Source organism: Rattus norvegicus, chromosome 1 (assembly GCF_021556685.1).
Source record: "Rattus norvegicus strain SHRSP/BbbUtx chromosome 1, alternate assembly SHRSP_T2T, whole genome shotgun sequence".
Lineage (NCBI taxonomy): Eukaryota > Metazoa > Chordata > Mammalia > Rodentia > Muridae > Rattus > Rattus norvegicus.
Window position 1 is genome coordinate 148,735,318 of NC_141534.1, and position 21,088 is coordinate 148,756,405.

Genomic DNA, 21,088 nt, shown 5'->3' on the forward strand with positions numbered 1-21,088 from the left:
GCCCAGTTTGTCAACCCCTGACCCTCCTCACTGGGAAGTCTGCGCACTTCAGCGGCTTCACTTCTGGAAACACATCCCAAAGAAGAATTTAGGCACAGGATATTCTTGTATCCCTGTTAAATAATCTCTATGAAGTTGTACATGGGAGCGCCCTGATGCTGGTCATTGGCTTGTAAACACCTTGTCCATAGTCGGAGAGTGATAGGCCAAGTGAGATACTGCTCATCTCTTGAATTGTCATGATATGTAGATTATACAGAAACACAAGCAGGTATGAAGTTAGATAGAAAAGAAAGACAACATTAAGAAGATTCATGACTGTAAACACACATGCACATAGGCTAACCTAAGTGGTTATGGGCAATATTTATCTGGTTTGAAGATAATCTTGAAAATTGTATTTCCATAACACATATTTGAGTAAATGCAAGAAAGCCGTGGCCCTGAAGAATTGGCCTGGGCACTTTAGGGAAATCATAGAGCCTATTAAACCTTGCCACTTTCTCTGGCTGCCAGGAAGCTCCCTGCCCTTGAGTAGACTACTGGGGATAACCCACATCCTGCTCTGGGCCTGCCAGTCCCACTGTGTGTCTATTCCCTAGTGTCATGGTATAGTAGTGCTTGCCTTCCTTTCTCAGAACTTTGATTGTTTGGATAAAATGTACGGTTTTTGTACATTTTATGATTTGCTGGTTTCTGGCCTGACATGAATCTTTAGTTTGGACACAGATTTTTCTGGAAGTTTTTTTAAGCTTTCCGCTTAGAAAAATAGTGGACATAAATAAATGAACTAAAAAAACTGGAAATGACCACAATCCCAGCCTTCACCCCCAGTGTATTATCTTTGGATAAAGTAGACCCAGCCCTCCACTCACCTTTCTCCCTGCCAGTGCCCAAGCAAGGGAACTGTTCTTAAGGATGGGATTCCAGGACCTTAGATAAAGCTCACCCAAAACACCATCTCCTACTGGAGGACAGACCACACCCAGCTTTCCTTTGTTTCAGTCTCTCAGACTGGACATTTGTAGAGTATTGAGTTCCATGAGAAATAAAGTATTTGGATCAAAGTCAGAGAAAGGTGTAGGGCCCTTCGCTCGCATCTGGATGTGTGTGCCAGTGTCATAGCTTGTTGCTTTGTGTCTGGACCTCCTTTCTTCTTCACACCAATGTTGCAGAGAGTGAAAATGAGAACAAAACCACAGCACATTGTAAGGATGCTGGCAGCTACGCCACAGAGTGGCATCGGGTTGGAGAGTCTACAGGTACATGCAGCTCTGATCCTGCAGTACCACCGTTTGACAGACCAGAAAGTGGGCTCTCAGTGAGGTGCAGCAGTGTGCACCCTCAAGCTCAGGGTTAGGAAGGCAGAGATAGGAGGGGTACCGGCTAGCTGTGTAGGATCAATGAACATCAGGTTCAGGAAGAGACCCTGCTCCAGAATGAAGGTGGAGAATGGGAGAAGGAAGACACTTGACATTGGTCTCTGACCACACGCAAGTGTGCTCACACTCATGTATGTACACACATGGTATCCCTCCCACTCTCTCTCCTCACACACAGACACACAGACAGACATACACACAGACACAGACACAGACACAGACACAGACACACACACACACAGAGAGAGAGAGAGAGAGAGAGAGAGAGAGAGAGAGAGAGAGAGAGAGAGAGAGAGAGAGAGATCGTATCCTGGCAAATGTTACAATGTTTAAGAGTATTGGGAATGTTTGTCTCTAGGATTCATGTATGTGGTCAGTGTGTGGTGGCCAAGGACATCTGCTGCGTGCATCTGTCTTGGTGGAAGGGAACTAGAACAGGACAAGGGAGCTCTTGGCTTTCTCACGTAGGCTGTACATGTCTGAGCTTCTGTCCTTTCTCCTTGGCCAGTAGCTCTGCCCCTAGGCAGATTAAATTCTAAGAAAAGTAATGTCCTGCTGGCTTTTATAGGAAGGCTGAACCTAGAAACTCAATTCTCCCAGGTGGTGGGGTCTCCCTTGTGCCACTGTGGCCATGTGCCTGTACCAGCCACTTCCTTGAAGGTCCCCTGGTGGTGGCCTTGGGGTCCCTTCATCACACATCCATCATCAAGCTTGCTGATTTGTAGGTGGAATTTTCGAGTGTAAAAGGGCCCAGTATTGTTTGTTTCCCAGGCACAGTTTCAAAAGAAAATAGCATTTTACAGCCTGCATTAATGGGAAATTACTTTCCATTAGGATTCTGAATGATTTGCCTATAATGTTTATAAAGGAAAGGAAAAATGTCAAGCATTTCACTAACAATTTGAAGCAAAGCTCTGAAGACTTTGCCAGAAACAGATTCCAAGAACATTTTCTTCATCATTTCTTCTTTCCAGAGAAGGAAAATGAGTGGAGCTCGCTGAAAGGATGTCGGTCAATTAGGCAGACTACAGCAGGGCTGCGATGGAGCACTGATAATGTCACTGCTAGGTAGTTAGGGGAGCGAATGAAGTGAGGCCAGCCTGGAGGAGGGACTCACTGCCGGATGAGGGAGTGCAGACAGAGGCCAGAGCTACGAGAGGCTTCATCAGCTCAAGATCAAGGAAGCCAAGGGAAGTCCAGGAGCTGAACTCTGTGCCTGGGCCGTTCTCAGGACCAGAAAACAGTGTGGCACTTGAGACCTGTGTCCCAGAACCTTCCTCCCCCCTGGGATCTTGTATGAGGCTCCGAGTTGTCATTTACTCTACATTCAAAGACAAGGCAGGCTGTATTTTACCGTTTACAGTTCATATAGTTCAGTAGTGTGGAGTCATTAGGGGAAGTCTTTAACACAGAGTCAAGGACAGGCAGGCTTTTTGGAAAAGCACACACCCCAGACACAGGCTCGGGCTTCTCTGTGTACATCGTGGCTCAGGCCTCAGATACCTGTTATTTGGTGGCATTTGTTTATGACTTTCTTTTTTATTTCTCCAGTGAGATTTCTGAAGGTCCTGATTAGTATTGTGGTAGCTAAGGGTTAACAGGCCCCAGGCTGAGATCTGCTTCAAGTGTGTAGAGAAGGATGGGGGTCATTAACAGAAGTGTGCCGTGGGTCTGTCAGAGTAGGCAAAGTAAATCTCTCCACTGACGCGTGTTAAGGCAGTCTACCTTTCGTGAGGTATAAAGGAGACTTTTATAAACTTCTTGACACTTTGAAGGCTGCCCAGAAATAGTCCAAGTCATTCCTCTTGTGGGTGCCAATCTCCAGGGATTACACTGGAAAATAAACATGTATTCAAAAGGGAAAGGCAGGGCTTACTCGTTTAAAAAAGAGACACGCGCTGTGCAATAGGAGTATATACGTTTATTGGCCCAAGTTTCCGAAGAGGAAATTAAAATTTCACAGAGTGGAGTTCATTCAGTCAGCACGTTTGTCCTCTCTCCCACCCCCAAGCCTTCTTCCACATCCATTTCCTTAACTCTCAGTTGTGGATCTGACTTGAATCATTGCAAGGGTGAGATAAACGGGGACAGGAGTCCCACGTCATAGTTCAGATGCTGGCAATTAGGGCCAACTTTGGGTCCCTCTCTTAAGCTCTCCAGAAGCCTGGACTCCCTTCTCTCAGGTGCTCTGACCTTCAGATGCAGTCTCTCATGTCTGTCTCTCTGAGTATGTGGCATTTTTAACATGTTAATGTGGACAGGTTGAGTGAGCTTTTAGTGTTTCCTCTCGTGAAAGGTCATTCTTAGGAAATAAATGGTAAACCGTTTTGCTCCCAGTTCGTGGCTCCTGGTATGGGGATATGTGATGTTCTTTGCTATTGTCCAAGCTGGAGGAGGCTTTGGAAGGGGGAGAGAGGCTTTTTCACTGAAGGGAATAGTTTCCTGGAATTTATCTACAGCTTTGTTATGGGCGTTTCTGAGAGCCTACCTTTGGTAATCAAAATAGAACTTGGTGGAAATGACTGTGTATCTTATAGTTTTATATATATTTTATAACAACATGGCTAAGCTGTAAGCTAATATTTCAAATATCACAATCCAAATATTAATATAGATACTGATTTTAAAAACAGTGTAGAAGTCCATTGTCTCTGGGGATAATGAACAGGGAGCAGCTATGTAGCACGGTTCCAGGGGACTATATGAATACACATACACACATACAGACACACACACAGACACAGACACATACACATACACATACATACACATACAGACACACACATACACACACACAAGCACACACACATACAAACACACACAGACAGATACACACACAGACACACACAAAGATACACAGACACACACACAGACACAGACACATACACATACAGATACACACACACGTCCAGACACACACACAGACACACATACAGACACACATACACACAGACACACACAAAACACACACACATACAGACACACACACACTCAGACACACACAGATACACACACGCACACTCTGACGCGCTTATCTATGGCCCTTTCTTTTGTTGGAGAATGAGTTGCTTCTTAGAGGAACACTTGAAGCCTTATATTTATGCAGACTCTTGATTTTCGGCTGCCAGTGACTGACCCATGCTGTACAAAGCAAGGACCAGCTCTTCCCAGGGCCCTCTGCCTGATGATCACTAGGCCGGTGGCTGGAAGGCCACCTTTGATGGCAGCCGTGTCTTTCCCATTCCCAGTGTCTTAGCAAAATCAACTCATAAACACTGGACCAGGTCACCAGGCAGGGAATTTGAGTAAATAAATGGGCTGCAGCTTCTGCAGTGTCTGCATTAGTCATCCTGACAGACAGCACTGACCTTTGTCAGGATAGGGCCCAAGCTTTATTTATCAAAGCCAAGTGACATACCTGTGCGGATGGCGTAGGGTTGGTGTGGGTTAAAACAAGTCCCAGGGCTGATTTCTGCAGTGATGATAGTGAGTAAACTGGAGTCCCCTGGTAATCATTTCAATAGTCACCTGCTGTAGACAAATGGTGGCCTGTTATTTTTAAAAAGACAATTTATAGACCTTACTCAGCAATTTACAATGTAGCCATCATAGACTAAAATGTGATGTGTCTGTTGTAGAGTCCAGAGGCTCACAAGAGTGGGCCGGCTGCAGGAGAAAAACCGGAAGTAGGGGTGGAGGGCCAAGGAGACTGAGACTCTGGCGATCTAGTCCACAGCTGGAGCCCGCGGACTGCTAGTTTCTGTCCTGTCTAACGGGGATTCGAATTATAATTTAGATGCGGTGAAGCAAAAATTCGTGTGTATTAGGATTGTACAACAGTGTTGTATCTTAGTCTGCAATGGGAAAGGATTAGCTTCAAAAGAATTTAGAACTAAACCTTGAGATTATAAAATTTGGAGAGAGAGCCTGAACAAAATATGCACCTTCCAACTCAAAAGAAATGGTTTGGTATGGGTTGAGCGCGGTGCATGGCCTATGGTGGACACTGGATGATTGCACCTGAGCCTGAGGAGGAAATGAGCTCTTGGGCTGGGCGTGTGGCTCAGCTGGCGAGTGCATACCTCACATGCATGAAGCCCTGGGTCAGAACCCAATACTGCATGCATACGCGGGGCCTGGTGACCTGTTGCTATAACCCCCACTTGGGAGGTAGAGCCCAGAGGATCAGAAGCTCAGGGTCATCCTCAGCTATATAGGGTATTTGAGGCCAGCCTGGGCTAGAGACAAAATGGGGAGCTGGAGTAGGGAAGAAGAGTGAGGGGAGACAGTGATGGGAAGAGAGGAGAGGAAGAAAATGCCGAATGATGTATTTGCCCCAACATGCTTAGGAAACAAATTATTGAGTCAAATTCTTGACGTGTAGTCAAATCCTAGATGTCCATCTTGTGGAACTCCTATTTCCAGAAAGACTTGGGATTCACTCCCAGTTGGAGCACTGATCCTCTCTACCTGCCAGGCACCACCTTCTTCAAGCATTAGTGGCCCTGGGTGCAGCTTAAGCAGTAAGGGACACTGCTGAGCACTTGGACTCGAGACCAGGAAGAGAGTGGGAAATGAGTCATTCCCCTCCCCCAGACTCAGCTAAGAAGGATAAAGGGAGTTTTGGGGTCAGAGGGCACTGAATCCCACCTCGGTCACTGAGTACTTATGGGTCCTGAAGAGCAGGGATCATAACTTCCCACTGGGTAGAATTATTCTAAGGATAAAGTCCAAGCCTGTGAATTAGAGGTGCTGGCACAGTACTTGCTACCATGTAAGAGCCCACCGCATGGCCACTGTTGATGCTACATAATGGGTTATCTGATTCCCCAGCCTACCACAGACTGAGAGCAGCAGATTAGAAGGGCCCAAGGGACCGCTTCGGAATGGTCCACTGGCAGCAGGAAAAGGGACAGGTCGCAGCCCAGCTACAAGGGAGGCAAGAACAAAGCTATATGTATATATATTTTTAAAAAACAAACAATTTTTTTTCAAAAAGCACAACACTTTGGGGCATTCACTAAATGACAAAGTGACCTCTCTCCACAGGTCAGTAGCTTCCTGGAGACCCCACCCCCTGTGCTTCCATAGGACTGACAGTAGGCAGTGTGAGTTCTCTCTCTGTCCCACTGGCTTCCAGAAAGTAGGATGTGTGAAGGGGGTTCAAGTGTGCCCTCCATTGGTAGTGCTCAGACTGAGTGCTTTCCAAGTCTTGCAATCCCTAGAGTCAAGGGCAGAGGAGGAGAGGAGGAAACCCTTCTCCCAATCACTGCCTCCCTTCTACATCTTCCTCTCAGAGTCGAGTGTGGAAACAGAGCATTTGAGAACAGCTCCCAGCCTGAGGCAGGGGGATGAGGAGGTGGGAAAGGGGAACATGTCAGGTCACTTCATTCTAGCATGGTCTTCATGCTGGTGTCTAGGGAGAGGATGCTGTTCCAAACTGCAGGCTCCAGGCACAGGGAGGAAGGACAGAAGCCCCATTAGGAAAGGCCATTCCTTGGGGGAAGGGTGGGCAAGAGCAAGGCAGAGGAGGATATTTTCGGCTTTCTTGGGTCTGGGAGCTCAGCTGAAGAGCAGGGATTGGCTCAGGTACAGAGAGGGCTTGAGGGTGACTGGGACATGGAGAGGGGATAAACCTTCCCACTGTTACTCAGAGTTGTATAAGTTAGAGTGGTTCACACAGCACCCTCTGCACCCAGACAAGGGTCCGAGCCTTCTCTGTACCTTACATTGGAGGAAAATGGTAGTAACTAGTCATTAAATTAAATCCATTGTCTCTGAGGCTGAGGCGTGACCCTTGCCTTACTAACACCTGAGAGGCTTGAAGCTGTGTAAGATGAGACATTATGGGAGGGGATGGCTACTACACGAGAAGAAATGTGGTCAGAGTTTGTGTCTGCCAGTGACACTTTGAACAGGAACTTGGCAAGCAAGGATGAGGTGGAGGGAAGGGCAGTGGAAAGAATTTTCGAGGCTAAGATGGGACCCTCTATTGTTAGAAAGTGGACCATATCACTGCCAAGAGGGAAGTGAAGTTTGTTTTAGGAAGAATATGGTTTCCATCTCTATTGTGTGTGGCTGAGAGAAAACAGCACCCCCCACCATGGTGTAGAACTGAACAAGAAGAATAAATATTTAAGAGGGATGCTCTCTCTTCTCTGTTAAAATAATCGTTGTTTCAGGACATTCAAAAAGACAGATTGTGTTTCCCCCCTCTCCTCTCATGCTATGTGAGGGCCCTGTCTCAGGAGTCAGAGAAAATAATGGTCTCCTGAGGGCAGGAGGGTGTGTGGCCTTCCCCAGAGGACTTCATGGGGTCCTGGGTGTCTGCTTCCTGTTTTGTAGAGCACGCAGACCTGTGCTCCAAAGACAAGCTCATGCGGACATTCTCTCCACACTTCTGGGTACCGACAACCGCGTGCAAATAAGCAGGAATGGAGAGGTGCTCAGGGCTCCACAGACCACAGGTCAAAGGGATGGGATGCTGGCTGGGAGCTATGCTCCCCCCCTCCCCCCGAGTTTTGTGGGGAGGTCTAGATCTGGCAGTTGGAAACCAAGCATCTGGGCACCTTATGCATGAGTATCTCAAACACTGAGGAAGCAGACTGGCTGCAAGCTCCATCTTCAGGGCATGAACTTTGTGCCCCGGAAGGCCCAGCCTGTCTCTTAGGTGGGCAGAAATGTTATTTCTCTAGTTGGGCCTGCTATGAGTCTCTGTTTAGACCAGCAGCGGAAATGACTTGATCTTTTTCCCATTTCCACTGTTTGCCAAAAAATGGAATGAAAAAAATTAATCTTTTTTTCCATTTCTTTTAATGGAAAAAAATGTAATCTTGCCATTTCAAGGTAACTCAGTCTCCTCCAATGAAAAGCATAGATGGCCTATTCATTACTCACTGGATTCAGGAAATCACTGTAGTGTTCAGAGATGAACCCCCTTCTTGGAGCTGGTGCTTTTCTTAATCATCCTCTCCTCCCTCAGTTGCCCTGAGATACTGTCCAAAGACATGGGGGAGTGGATGGAGACTGGGGGTTGCCTATGTAGAGGCTCACGTCCACAGTGGGGTCACTAATCAAAGAGCTCGATCTGATGTCTCTTGCCCCAGTCCTACCTCTGAGAGGCCAGGTCTGTGTATGTTGAGCATCTGTGAGTTCTGCTGGTGCCCTGTGGACCCTCAGTCCTGCCTCACCCTTGGGGAGTAGGCAGTGGTTACCTCAAGCCCCTCTTTGGTTTCATTACGCCACACTTTCCCTGGCTCAGAGCACTTTGGGAGCCGCCTTGACCCAGAGTTCCAGTGGGAAGTGGGGCAGACGTCATCCTCTGGTGTAATCGAGGAAACATTTCCATGCTGTAGGCCACTGTCTTCTCTCTCCAGGTCCCTGCCCGTCTAGGAAGAACTTCTACCTCTTTTCTAAATAGCAGGAAACAGCCTTTCCATCTCTAGGGACTGAAATAAAATCTCTAGGATCTAAGGCCTTCAAGCTCTGGTTCTTTTGAATCAGAGTCTGCCTCTTTCTCTTATCTCACAAAATATGCCCAGCCTCTGGCACGAAACCCTAAAAGCCTTGGCTACTCACAACTGAGATAGCAACATTTTAGAATTTGCAAGCTATAAGTGGACTGCGTAGTTCATGCCCAGGCTCTGTGCTCCCTTTGTTGAAAGGAGGCTTACGTGGTAGAGGGCCCTGGTTAACAAAAATGACCCAGAATGAAAAATGTATCAGGAGGTATTTCAGAATGTTGTACTGTCACCGGTGTGGTTTGGATTCAGCCTAAATTCTGATCTGTGTGCATTACATGTGTCTGTGCACCTGAGGATTGTGCTTGGTATTGGGGCAGTGCAAGAAAGGTGTGGAGGTCTCCGGGTGCATGAGTCAGGGAGTCTTTCTTCCTAGTAATCTCATGAGAGGCACCTTGTCCAGTTTTTATTTGCTGGTGCATTGCCTCTCTCGGCATATCAAAATGGGCAACGTGACCACGGCCTTTGCCTGTAATGAATTAATGAATGAATTGAGGAGTGAATCATAAATCTGTTTCCTGATTAGTTCAGGGTGTGTATGTGTGTGTGTGTGTGTGTGTGTGTGCGCGCGCGCGCGCGCATGCGTACATGCATGCGTGTGGGAGGGGAGAGAGAGAGAGAGAGAGAGAGAGAGAGAGAGAGAGAGAGAGAGAAGGGGGAGAGAATGTTATACAAGTCTGCACTTACAGGTTAGCTTGGGCAACTGTCTTCTACTTAGAATTTGTTTCGGTCATGTGAGAAAAATTAGATAGTGAGTCCCACAGAGAGATAACCTACATAGTGCCTCAGGACTATCTTAGAGTGATCCTCACAGTCAGTGAGATAACCCATGTGTTGTCTTAACACTATCATAGAGTGAGCCTCACAGTCAGTGAGATAGCCCGCACAGTGCCTCAGTAGCATCTAAGATTGTGTAGAAGGTAGATTATGGTTTGGGGTCTGGAATCCTGGTGTTTCTTTCTAACTTGATATCAGGCCATTGTGACCTCTTTGAAAGCGGGGGGGGGGAGGGCTTATATAAGACTCCCAGATTGCCTTCTGGGAAACAGTGTTAGAGCACATGCTTTCTAAGCCAGCCATGGCTCTTCCACAGTCTTCCTCCTCAGGTAAACCTGCTGGTGGCAGAAACATGGAAGGAATCTGATTATTTTTATATGCCATAGCAAACACAGTTGTACTTCAGTGACACTGACTCACAGACCGAAGTTTTCAGGATCCAGTCCTACCCACCTTGATTAAATACTATTCAACCAAAGAAAAAAGTGAAAAATTCGCTGTTGGAAACTCAGTTCCCTGGTGCTTTGAAATCATTGAATGTTATTCTGTCCAAATTTAAAATAGTGGAACTAAGCCCTGGTATTTAAATTAGTCTCGCTGGCTTCCATCATTATGACAAGGGGAGTTTACACTCAGGCTGGAGTAAATTCTCTTCTAGAAGGAGTTGTCCAAATGCCACAAACATCTAGGCGGTCCTGGATGTCACTGAGTAGATAGATCTAGATTTCAAGAGGCTGGTCAGTCTACGGGTCACCTGAAGGGAGGGAGCTGCCTCTCAGAAGAAGGAAAGGCCTTCTACATCTGCTTTCTCTTCCAGCAGCTGAAGCTCTGAACACCAAACTGTGGATGCAAGATAAGCTGTAACCCTGGGGTTTCTCAGTCCCCCTTCCCTAGGTTGGAAAGATCTGGGAATTTTAAAAATATAACTTACAGTGTTAGAGCATATATCTACTCTAATAGTCATTCTTGGACAACTGCAGAAATACCCAATCCATTCTCAATCTTTCTCTTGTTATCTTTGTGAGCCTTGAAGAGTTGGTGAGGAAGGGATACAATCTCCTAAAGAACTTCAACTCTCGCATGAAGTCTAAAGGTGGGAAGGGTGTCTTAGTTACTGCTCTATTGCTGTAAAGAGACACCATGACCCAAGGCAACTTGTACAAGAAAGCATTTGGTGCCTGCTTAGTCAGAGAGCTAGTGGATAACCATCACGGCAGGGAACATGGTGGCGGGCAAACAGGTATGGCATTGGAGCAGTACCTGAGACCTTACTTCCTGATCTGCAGGCAGATGACAGGAAGAGCAGAGCCGGGCCTGGTGGGCACTTTTGAAACCCCAGGGTTCACCCCCAGTGACACACTTCCTGCAACAAGGCCATCACCCCTAATCTTTCCTAAACAGTCCACCAACTGGGAACCAACCTTTCTTTCTTTCTTTCTTTCTTTCTTTCTTTCTTTCTTTCTTTCTTTCTTTCTTTCTTTCTTTCTTTTTTATTATTAACTGAGTATTTCTTATATACATTTCGAGTGTTATTCCCTTTCCCGGTTTCCGGGCAAACATCCCCCTAATCCTTCCCCCTCCCCTTCTTTAGGGGTGTTCCCCTCCCCATCCTCCCCCCCTTGCCGCCCTCCCCCCAACAATCTAGTTCACTGGGGGTTCAGTCTTAGCAGGACCCAGGGCTTCCCCTTCCACTGGTGCTCTTACTAGGATATTCATTGCTACCTATGAGGTCAGAGTCCAGGGTCAGTCCATGTATAGTCTTTGGATAGTGGCTTAGTCCCTGGAAGCTCTGGTTGCTTGGCATTGTTGTACATATGGGGTCTCGAGCCCCTTCAAGCTCTTCCAGTTCTTTCTCTGATTCCTTCAACGGGGGTGCTATTCTCAGTTCAGTGGTTTGCTGCTGGCATTCGCCTCTGTATTTGCTGTATTCTGGCTGTGTCTCTCGGGAGCGATCTACATCCGGCTCCTGTCGGCCTGCACTTCTTTGCTTCATCTATCTTGTCTAATTGGATGGCTGTATATGTGTGGGCCACATGTGGGGCAGGCTCTGAATGGGTGTTCCTTCTGTGTCTGTTTTAATCTTTGCCTCTCTATTCCCTGCCACGGGTATTCTTATTCCCCTTTTAAAGAAGGAGTGAAGCATTCACATTTTGATCATCCGTCTTGAGTTTCACTTGTTCTAGGCATCTAGGGTAATTCAAGCATTTGGGCTAATAGCCACTTATCAATGAGTGCATACCATGTTTGTTTTTCTGTGATTGGGTTACCTCACTTAGGATGATATTTTCCAGTTCCAACCATTTGCCTACGAATTTCATAAAGTCATTGTTTTTGATAGCTGAGTAATATTCCATTGTGTAGATGTACCACATTTTCTGTATCCACTCCTCTGTTGAAGGGCATCTGGGTTCTTTCCAGCTTCTGGCTATTATAAATAAGGCTGCGATGAACATAGTGGAGCACGTGTCTTTTTTATATGTTGGGGCATCTTTTGGGTATATGCCCAAGAGAGGTATAGCTGGATCCTCAGGCAGTTCAATGTTCAATTTTCTGAGGAACCTCCAGACTGATTTCCAGAATGGTTGTACCAGTCTGCAATCCCACCAACAATGGCGGAGTGTTCCTCTTTCTCCACATCCTCGCCAGCATCTGCTGTCACCTGAGTTTTTGATCTTAGCCATTCTCACTGGTGTGAGGTGAAATCTCAGGGTTGTTTTGATTTGCATTTCCCTTATGACTAAAGATGTTGAACATTTCTTTAGGTGTTTCTCGGCCATTCGGCATTCCTCAGCTGTGAATTCTTTGTTTAGCTCTGAACCCCATTTTTTAATAGGGTTATTTGTCTCCCTGCAGGAACCAAACTTTCAAATATGTGAGCCCCATTCAAACCACCACTGGCCAAATAGCAATAGAAAGAAAAAGAAAACAAAAGAAAACAAAATAGAGGCCATAAAATTGAATGGCAGAAGGAAAAGCATGTCAGATATTCAGTCAGAAGACTGGAAATTGTTTTTTCTCTGGGACTCTCCACCCTGGCTCTGGAGCCAGCTAATGCCTATGGCCTTACCATGTGTGCCTTGTCTGGGTTGGGTTTAGCTTCCTTCCATCCCTTCCTTAGAGGCAATCTTGGTCTTACCAGTGGTCCACAGCCCTCCTCCAGTGAATGTATCATCTCCCTGGCCCCTGTCGTTACAACTTCAGCTCCTTCACAGGGGGCAGTGGGAACCTCTGAGGTTCGGAGGGAGCTACCAAGAGCTGGACCAGGAAACCAGGCCCACCCCAGACATGCGAAGTCTTATCTTAAGGTAGCCTGAGGGTGCCCTATATTCATGAACTCACATGGTCTATATGGCCTGGGAATTTGTAGAAAATCTTCAGACTATCTCAAAAATGAAGAAGAAATATTTACCTACAAAAATAAATAAAATCAACTAATTGTGTTTGCATAGCCTACTTGGGTCATTTCACTTTTAAGTTTAGACATAAAAACCTTAAAATAGTAGCAAAGTCAGAGTCAAAACATGGTACTTACTGTGGCCTTTTCAGATGGCCAGTGATTTAAAACGTCTCATAAAGTTTATTTTACTAATACTTAGAGGAAAAATACCAAGTATAATCCAGTCAAAATGGAGGTTATACAGCGGCACTAGAGCTTATCTGTGTGATTATGAGAATGCCCAGGAAATTCTGCAACGGAACAGTGGCCAGGAACTTGCCTTACTAGTTACCGACATTTATTTAAAGCTGTAATATAAAAAGAGATATGGTACTATTGCCAAACAGATCAACTGATCTGAATTGAAAATCTCAAAATAGACCACAGGGCTCACAGTCATTAAATGGTAAAGCCAGGTGTGATGCTACCTGTAATTCTAACACTTGGGAAGGGGAGGCAGGAGGATCCCTTTGAGTTCAAGGCCAGCCTGGGCTATATAGGAAGAGACCCTCAGCAATAAGGTATCAATGCAATATTTGAAATCAGTGAGGAAAAGGGATCACTTTAAAACTGCTTCAGCATCATTAAAACATAATCAATTCTTTTTGTCAAAATCTATATGGATTAAAAATAAAAGTGGTAACATGAAAAAGACTTAGAAATAAAATTCTGTACAGTAACCATTCATAGCCATGGAGGTTGAGGTATGGGTGAAAGGCCTCATTTATTTACCTTCCTTGACTGTCCCAGAATTTGAAATTACAAAGCCAAATAGAAAACCTACTACTTGCCCACTTGCCAGCACCAGCAATAAATAAATGAATAAAATAAAATAAAATAAAATAAAATAAAACATACAACCAAATGGAATTGTTTGTACCCAGCTTGGCAGATAGAGGCCCGGTGTTGGGAGTGTGTAAGGGCTTGTGATTTTGAACTACAAAGGCACCCTATTGAACTGATAACAAACGCTAAGCAACTTGACACGTTTCATGTTCCATGATGACCAAATCCTGTTCTAGGCTGTTAGAGGGCAAATGCACATATTTGTGTGCACGTATGTCAAGAGAGGCTCACACTACTTCAGACTTTCTGTGAGAGCAGAGAAAGTGTAAAGGAGAAAGGAAGAGGAAAGAGGGTATGAGGGAAAAATCAGGGAGGGAGCAGGGAAGAGAAGAGATGGGAAAAGATGGGGAAGAGACAGGGCAAGGAGACAGGAGGAGGGAGGGAGGGAGTGAGGAAGAGAGAGGGAGAGGAAGGGAGAGGAAGGGAGAGAGGGAGGGAGGAAGGAAGAGAGGGAGGGAGAGAGGGATGGGGAGGGAGGGAGGGAGGAAGAGAGAGAGGGAGAGGAAGGGAGAGGAAGGGAGAGAGGGAGGAGGGAGGAAGAGAGGGAGGAAGGAAGAGAGGATGGGGAGGGAGGGAGGAAGGAAGAGAGGGAGGGAGGGAGAGAAGGAGGGAGAGAGGGAGGAAGAGAGGGATGGGGAGGGAGGGAAAGGAAGGGAGAGGGAGGGAGAAAGGGAGAGAGGGAGGGAGGGAGGAAGAGAGGGAGGGAAAGGAAGGGAGAGGGAGGGAGGAAGGGAGAGAGGGAGGGAGGAAGAGAGGGAGGGAGGGAGAGAGGGATGGGGAGGGAGGGAGGGAGGAAGGAAGAGAGGGAGGGAGGGAGGGAGGGAGAGAGGGATGGGGAGGGAGGGAGGAAGGAAGAGAGGGAGGGAGGGAGGGAGGAGGGAGAGAGGGATGGGGAGGGAGGGAGGAAGAAGGGAGGGAGGAAGGGAGAGAGGGAGGGAGGGAGGGAGGAAGGGAGAAAGAAAAATAAGGGAGGGAGGGAGAAAGGAAAAGAAGTGAGGGAGGGAGGAAGTTGGGAGGGAGGGAGGGAGAAAGGAAAAGAAGGGAGGGAGAGAGGATATAGATCCAATAGGTTCAGGAGTGCTCAGAATGACCGCCATAAGAGATGGCAACAGTAAAGAGAATGGGCACAGGTGGCAGCTGGCCAGTGGCTGGTAGATGTGTATGGGGTTAGGCTCACAGTACTAAATGCACAAATATTATTTAATGAAAACATATATGGAAATTCACAGATACATATTCATATAGACACCTGGCCTTCTCAGGCCTCACACTGGTTATCTCTGAGTCAATGAGTTAGAGTTGACTTGTCCCAGATCTGTATACTCATTTTCTCTTTTACAGTGACCATACTTCAGTTTTTAGGGGATCTCTAGGCTTGACCCCATTAGTCAGCTCTGTGAACATCTGTATTCTGTTGTGGCTTCTCTCTTCTTGTTCTCATGTTACCACCACAGCACTCCTTGACATGGGTAACACATCACCTCAACTTTGTCCTTTAATGTTCTCAAGTTCATCCAGTCACCCCAAAGAAAATCTGAGCATCCATTTTGGAGTCTGGATGGGGGCCTTGTGATTTGCCTTCCCCTTGGGCTCAGGGCCAAGCTGAGAGCTCCTGTGCCCAGGAGATGGACTGGGCATGTATCCTTCTCCTCAGAGGATTTAAAAGTCAGGCACTGTGTGCAGAGGGGTCTGAGGCGGGGTTGGCTAAGGCAGCTGGAGAACGGAGGAGGCTGGAGGCAACCAGGGGACCACACACAGTAGCGGTGGAAGGCAGCCTTGGGGTAGGCGGGAGCAAGCACAGGCTCATCCCCATTGTTCTCTGGGTGATCTGTCTGTTAACCTGCACTTTTTGTCTCCGTATCACATGGACAGGTACTGACATTCCCTCGGACCAGCCCTGCTGTCGTGGTCTCTATGACTTTGAGCCAGAAAACGAAGGAGAATTGGGATTTAAAGAAGGGGACATCATTACATTAACCAATCAGATAGATGAAAACTGGTATGAAGGAATGCTCCGTGGGGAATCCGGCTTCTTCCCTATTAATTACGTGGAAGTCATTGTGCCTTTACCTCGGTAAATGTGTCTTTTGGACCTGACTTCAGAACTGAAATGAATTGGCACCAGTGTTCTCTCAGTGTGGTGTTCTGTGACATCCTCGCTCTCTGGCCCACTTAATCACTTTTGTATGTGTGTTTTCTTTATAATGTATTTTGTATCAATTTAATTTGTATAACTGATTTCTTTGTCCTAACTCATAAAAATAGTTTTCTTCTTGTTCTAAAAAGTCATTGCTTAAATGTATTTGCTTCCTGTTGCTAAGAAAAGTAAATTGCGCCCATTCGAATGTCCTGGGTAGTCCTTAGCTGCAGTGGGAACGCGCCCTTTGCGGCTATGAAAGCTAAAGATTTTGTTTCTTGACATTATTGACGGCATTTGGTCTTTTCCTGTTTTAAGCTTACCTGTGAACAGCCCAATAAACATGGCACACTGTGTTCATAAAAGACTGGTTATTTTTAATGTCAAGTTGCTTTTTTAAGCTTGGACTTCAGGGCAAATCCTTGGCTGGCCTGGGGTCCCAGGTGGGGTCCTTAGCTGACGGCTGCAGATCAATGTCAGCAGGTGGGGTATGGCCCTTTTTTAGCTACTGATTTAAACATGGGACATCGCCTTCTCTGCCCAAGATCAGAAGCTCCCTGCCTACCGGCAAGTTCATTAAACAGCCCAGCCCCAGCCTTGTTGTCGTATGTAGGCAGGTAGGATTTCAGTCAGTCCCACTGAGGATGCTGAAGGCTGTGTCCGATAACCTAGGTTTATAGAACTAGCCCTGGCCTTACCTCCAGGATGACCTTGTCGCATGTCGTGGCTCAGGGGAGTCCAGTAGCAGCTCTGCCCCACAAAGAAGAGGCCGTTGTTGCTCGCTTCGGCACAGAAGCGGGGTCAGGAAGGGCTTGTCCAGGATCGACAACCAAGTAGTGGCAGGAACAAGAGTTTGAACTCTGATAGTGTGACAGACGCTGGCTTACAGTGTTCACCAGTCACTGGGACCTGCCCTGTTGTAACAAAAGCTCAGAGGCTAGATAGGTCATCTGAAAAGGTGTTAAGTCTGGTTTCCTAGACTTCAGAGTGTGTGTGTGTGTGTGTGTGTGTGTGTGTGTGTGTGTGTGTGTGTGTGTGAAATCGTAATTCTTAATGTTTACTGGATGTTATGTGCCAGGTGCTGCTCTAAGCACCGTCCATGAAAACCTCACAGACCATCCTGGGGGTGAGCCGATGCCCATTTGTGGTTTGCTGTTAGTATGCAGGTGAGGCAAGCACAAGATAAGGCAAGAGCCCGTGATAGGGCAGTGAAAAAGGAAGGCCGGCTAAGAATTTAGAGACAGAGTACGGAGAGAGAAGGAAGGAAGATGGAGGAAGAGAAGGACGACCCAGATCTGTGTGGTTTTAAATAGCCACAGGTAGCTATGAATAGCATATATGGGATGGATTATTACAGGACAATTTGTCCAATCTAAGTGGGCAGCTTATATCAATATCAATTGACCCTGAATTCTTTGTTTGGGCGTTTTGTGGGTTGAGAATTTACTGGTATAAATCTGACTGATAAGTTACAAGCCTCTGGAGTTTTGATTTTACGGAGCTACAGAGATTTGTGACAGGTAACTGTGAGATGGGCAGTTGCTACATGGGGCTAGCCATGGAGGCTGCATGGTGGACGGGGCCAGAGAGTCGCCGGCGCTCGCATGGGCTGGTGCATCCTTTTTTGTTATTTCACGCAACACCTGTTCTTCAGACACTAGGATGCTGCCACAGAAATGCCAAGTCACTTTCCCAGTCACAGCGAAATGTCAGAACTAGAATGTTACTGTATAGTCTTCTCCCGTGCCCACAGTTGTCACCCTCCTAGAATAGCTCTTTTCCCCATGTAAATTCACAAACAAGCCTGTATTTACACCCGCCTTTTGTCTTTCATTTGCCGTATTAGACACTTATCAACGAGAAACCCAGGACTCCTGATGCTTATAATTTGCTCTGATAACTTGTCTAGGGGAAATATGCAGTAGTTGAAGTTAATTGACAGCTACAGATTAACTTGTAACAATAACAGAAACATCCAGCAATTTGCATCAGCTCACTTTAGAGCAATTAGAAACAGGATGTGGTTCGCTGCCGGGCAGCTGCTGAGGAGAGGGTATAGCGACCATGTCCTGCTCAGATTGTGCCACTTGGTGTCTTCCATGGGCTTGTGGCCTCAGCTGTTTTGCAGTGCAGGGTCCCATTTCCACATGATGTCTGTGGAGAAGGCTGGCAGATAACATTTGACTCCTGGCACAGGCTTGACACCAACTACTTCTAACCGGCTGTTGGAGGAAACATTTCTCTGTGAGTTCCTGCTCCAAGGCACTCAAAGTTTTTGGAAATTCGCTGCCTTCCTGGTTTGTTTCCTACTATAGCAAACACCATGAGGAAAAGCAACTTGGGGAGGGAAGGGTTTATTTTCTCTTACAGTCATGGTAGTCCATCATGGAGGGAAGTCAAGGCAGGAACTCCAGGCAGGAACCTGTGGCAGGAACTGAAGCAGAGGTCTGGAGGAGTGCTGCTTACTGGCCGCTCAGCCTATTGCATTGTGTAACCAAAGACCATCAACCCCATGGGATTGGCTAGAGTGGGCCCTAAATTGGCCCTCAAATATCAGCCACTAATCAGCAAACTCTCACGAAGCTTGCCTGTGGGTTACCTGATGGGCGTTTTCTCAGCTGAGGTTCCCTCTTTCCAATGGCCCTAGCTTGTGTCGAGTTGATAGAACAACCATGGAGCACACCTCCCAGCCTGCATTCAGTTCTCTTTTTCACATTAAGAAAGTCACGCAAAGTTTCTTTACTTGGACAAAGTATCCATGACCTTTCAGATGCCAGAACAATTTTTGTTTCAAATAGCTTTATTTTTCTAATTTTAAAGGTAATACAGATATATAACAGAAAAATTCAGGATGTCTGTAAAGTTGTAAAGGAAAGTGGAAATCACCTTGCAGTCCACAACCCCAAAAGAATTACTGTTGTGACATTTTCCCCTTCCCATCTTGCCTGTGCACACTTTTGTATTCATAGGTGAACATAAATGGGGGGTATATTGTGGTTTCAGCTTTACATGCTAATTACAGACCTAAGCCCTCGAACTACCTATTTAGTATTTGTTGTGTGGGTGCATAAGTTATAACCAGGTTTCTGCTCCTCCACATTTCTAGTTTGCTGGCCAATTAGTGTGATACATATTTTAAAGTTATTTTACCTAGAAATCGGCAGAAAGACAAGCAAATTGAACTTGGGTTTCTGTAACCTTGATGCATTAGTTAATCTCATTAAAGCACCTCACTTCCCAAAGGTTGCGTGCCCCTGCTGTTGGTTGCATTTTCTACTGTTTGCTATGAGCACTGTATCAGTTCACATTATTGCCAAGAGTTATGGCTTCCTCCTCAGCTCTCACCACTTGTTAGCCTTGTCCCTGATGACGTGAGGTGACACTCACCTCTCCTTACTGCAGGGGACCCAGACTAGATGTCTGAGACCAAGCACTCAGTAATACACACACACACACACACACACACACACACACACACACACACACGGGAGAAGGACAGAGAGACAGAGAGACAGAGAGACAGAGACAGAGACAGACAGAGAGACAGAGACAGAGATACATGCACAGAAAAAGACACACATACACATACACACAGAGACAGACAGAGATACACATATGGAGAGAGAGTTGGGGACAGATACTCAGACACATGAGAGAGATGGAGATAGAACAGGGAGACAGACACACACATGCAGAAAGACACAGATACACATACACACATAGAAACAGAGACAGATGCACACACAGACACAGATACACAGACTCTGCCCCTGCATGTGTACACACGTGTGGATACCTTTCCATTGTAACCATCTTCCATGCTGTAACCCTCGCTTCTGGAGTCTGTGGTGGTAAAACCAACACAGGGTCCGTCTTTGTCTTCACAGCTTCCAAGATTTTTTTTCTAAGGATTTTTATCAAACTTAGCATATGATTATTTTATCTATGAGACCTTCATAATTTTTGCTTAAATGAAACACCTTACAGCTTTCCCTTGGCGTATCCAAGCTGCCCTCATAACCTCCCCTGTGCTGACGAGGAGGCCATACTCAGTGGAGTAAGTATTGCTTATACCGCAGCCGTGGACGTGGCAGCAGGCACTCCGCTAAGGGACTGCTGGGCAGGTGCACAGTGAGGGGACACCGGACAGCAAGACAGTCCATGTCCTGGGCACGCTGGAGCAAGGCCGCGCAGGAAGACCAGTCCATCCCTCAGAGCAGTCTGTAAGTTACAGCAAGGGATCGATCATTGATGGGAATTTCCATGTGGTATTTTCAGATTGCAGTTGCCCATTAGAAACCATGGAGAGCAAAGGATTAGCAAGAGCACTGCATCTTCCCGGGCTTCGAGCTGCAGTTTCCTGAGTAGTGAGATTGGCCTCCTTTCTTTTTATCTGCTGGCCATTCTCTGGGCTCCTTGCTCAAAATTAGGTTATTTCATTTTACTTTATTTTTTTGCCATTCATTTGCAAGAATTCCTTATATACTTTAGGTATTAACTCCTCGCCAGATCTGTTTTGCAAATATATCACTGCAATCTAAATACTGAGTTTCCCTTTGCTGTGCAGAAGACTTTCACTTGATGTTCTTCTGTATGGTTCTAACGGTCTATGGTAGTCATGCTTTCAGTTTTGAAGAAATGCAAGTTCATTAAATATCTAGCAAGTATCAGAGAGAGAGAGAGAGAGAGAGAGAGAGAGAGAGAGAGAGAGAGAGAGCAGACAGCAAAATATCATCAAACCAGGAGCTTGTGACCCCCACAGAGTTGACTGGTGTGGCCTGACAGAGAGCAAAGAATGGCAACACCATTAAATGAGAGGCTCACAAACATCCAGCAGATGTTGGCAGGAGAAGCTGGTTGAGCTTTCCCTCCACGGTGTTTCTGGGTTCTCATTCCAGCTGTCGGCACCTCCACACCTTGAGATAAGCAACAGCAACGACTGTTGGAAATGGCTGACTGACTGTTCTCACAGACAGTGTTCAGCACCCGT

General features: G+C 46.4%; 1 protein-coding gene across 24 annotated transcripts in view; it reads left to right on the top strand.

The window, feature by feature from the left end:
- The window catches only part of Sh3gl3 (SH3 domain containing GRB2 like 3, endophilin A3), a 132,259-nt gene extending 115,796 nt beyond the window's left edge, over window positions 1–16,463 (top strand). For all 24 annotated transcript variants that reach the window (XM_087593987.1, XM_087594027.1, XM_087594086.1 and 21 more), the window contains one exon: window positions 15,834–16,463. In XM_087593987.1, the coding sequence (XP_087450113.1) occupies window positions 15,834–16,039 (206 nt within the window). In that variant the 3' untranslated portion in view covers window positions 16,040–16,463. The remainder of the gene's footprint in view (window positions 1–15,833) is intronic.
- The last annotated feature ends 4,625 nt before the right edge of the window (window positions 16,464–21,088 follow it).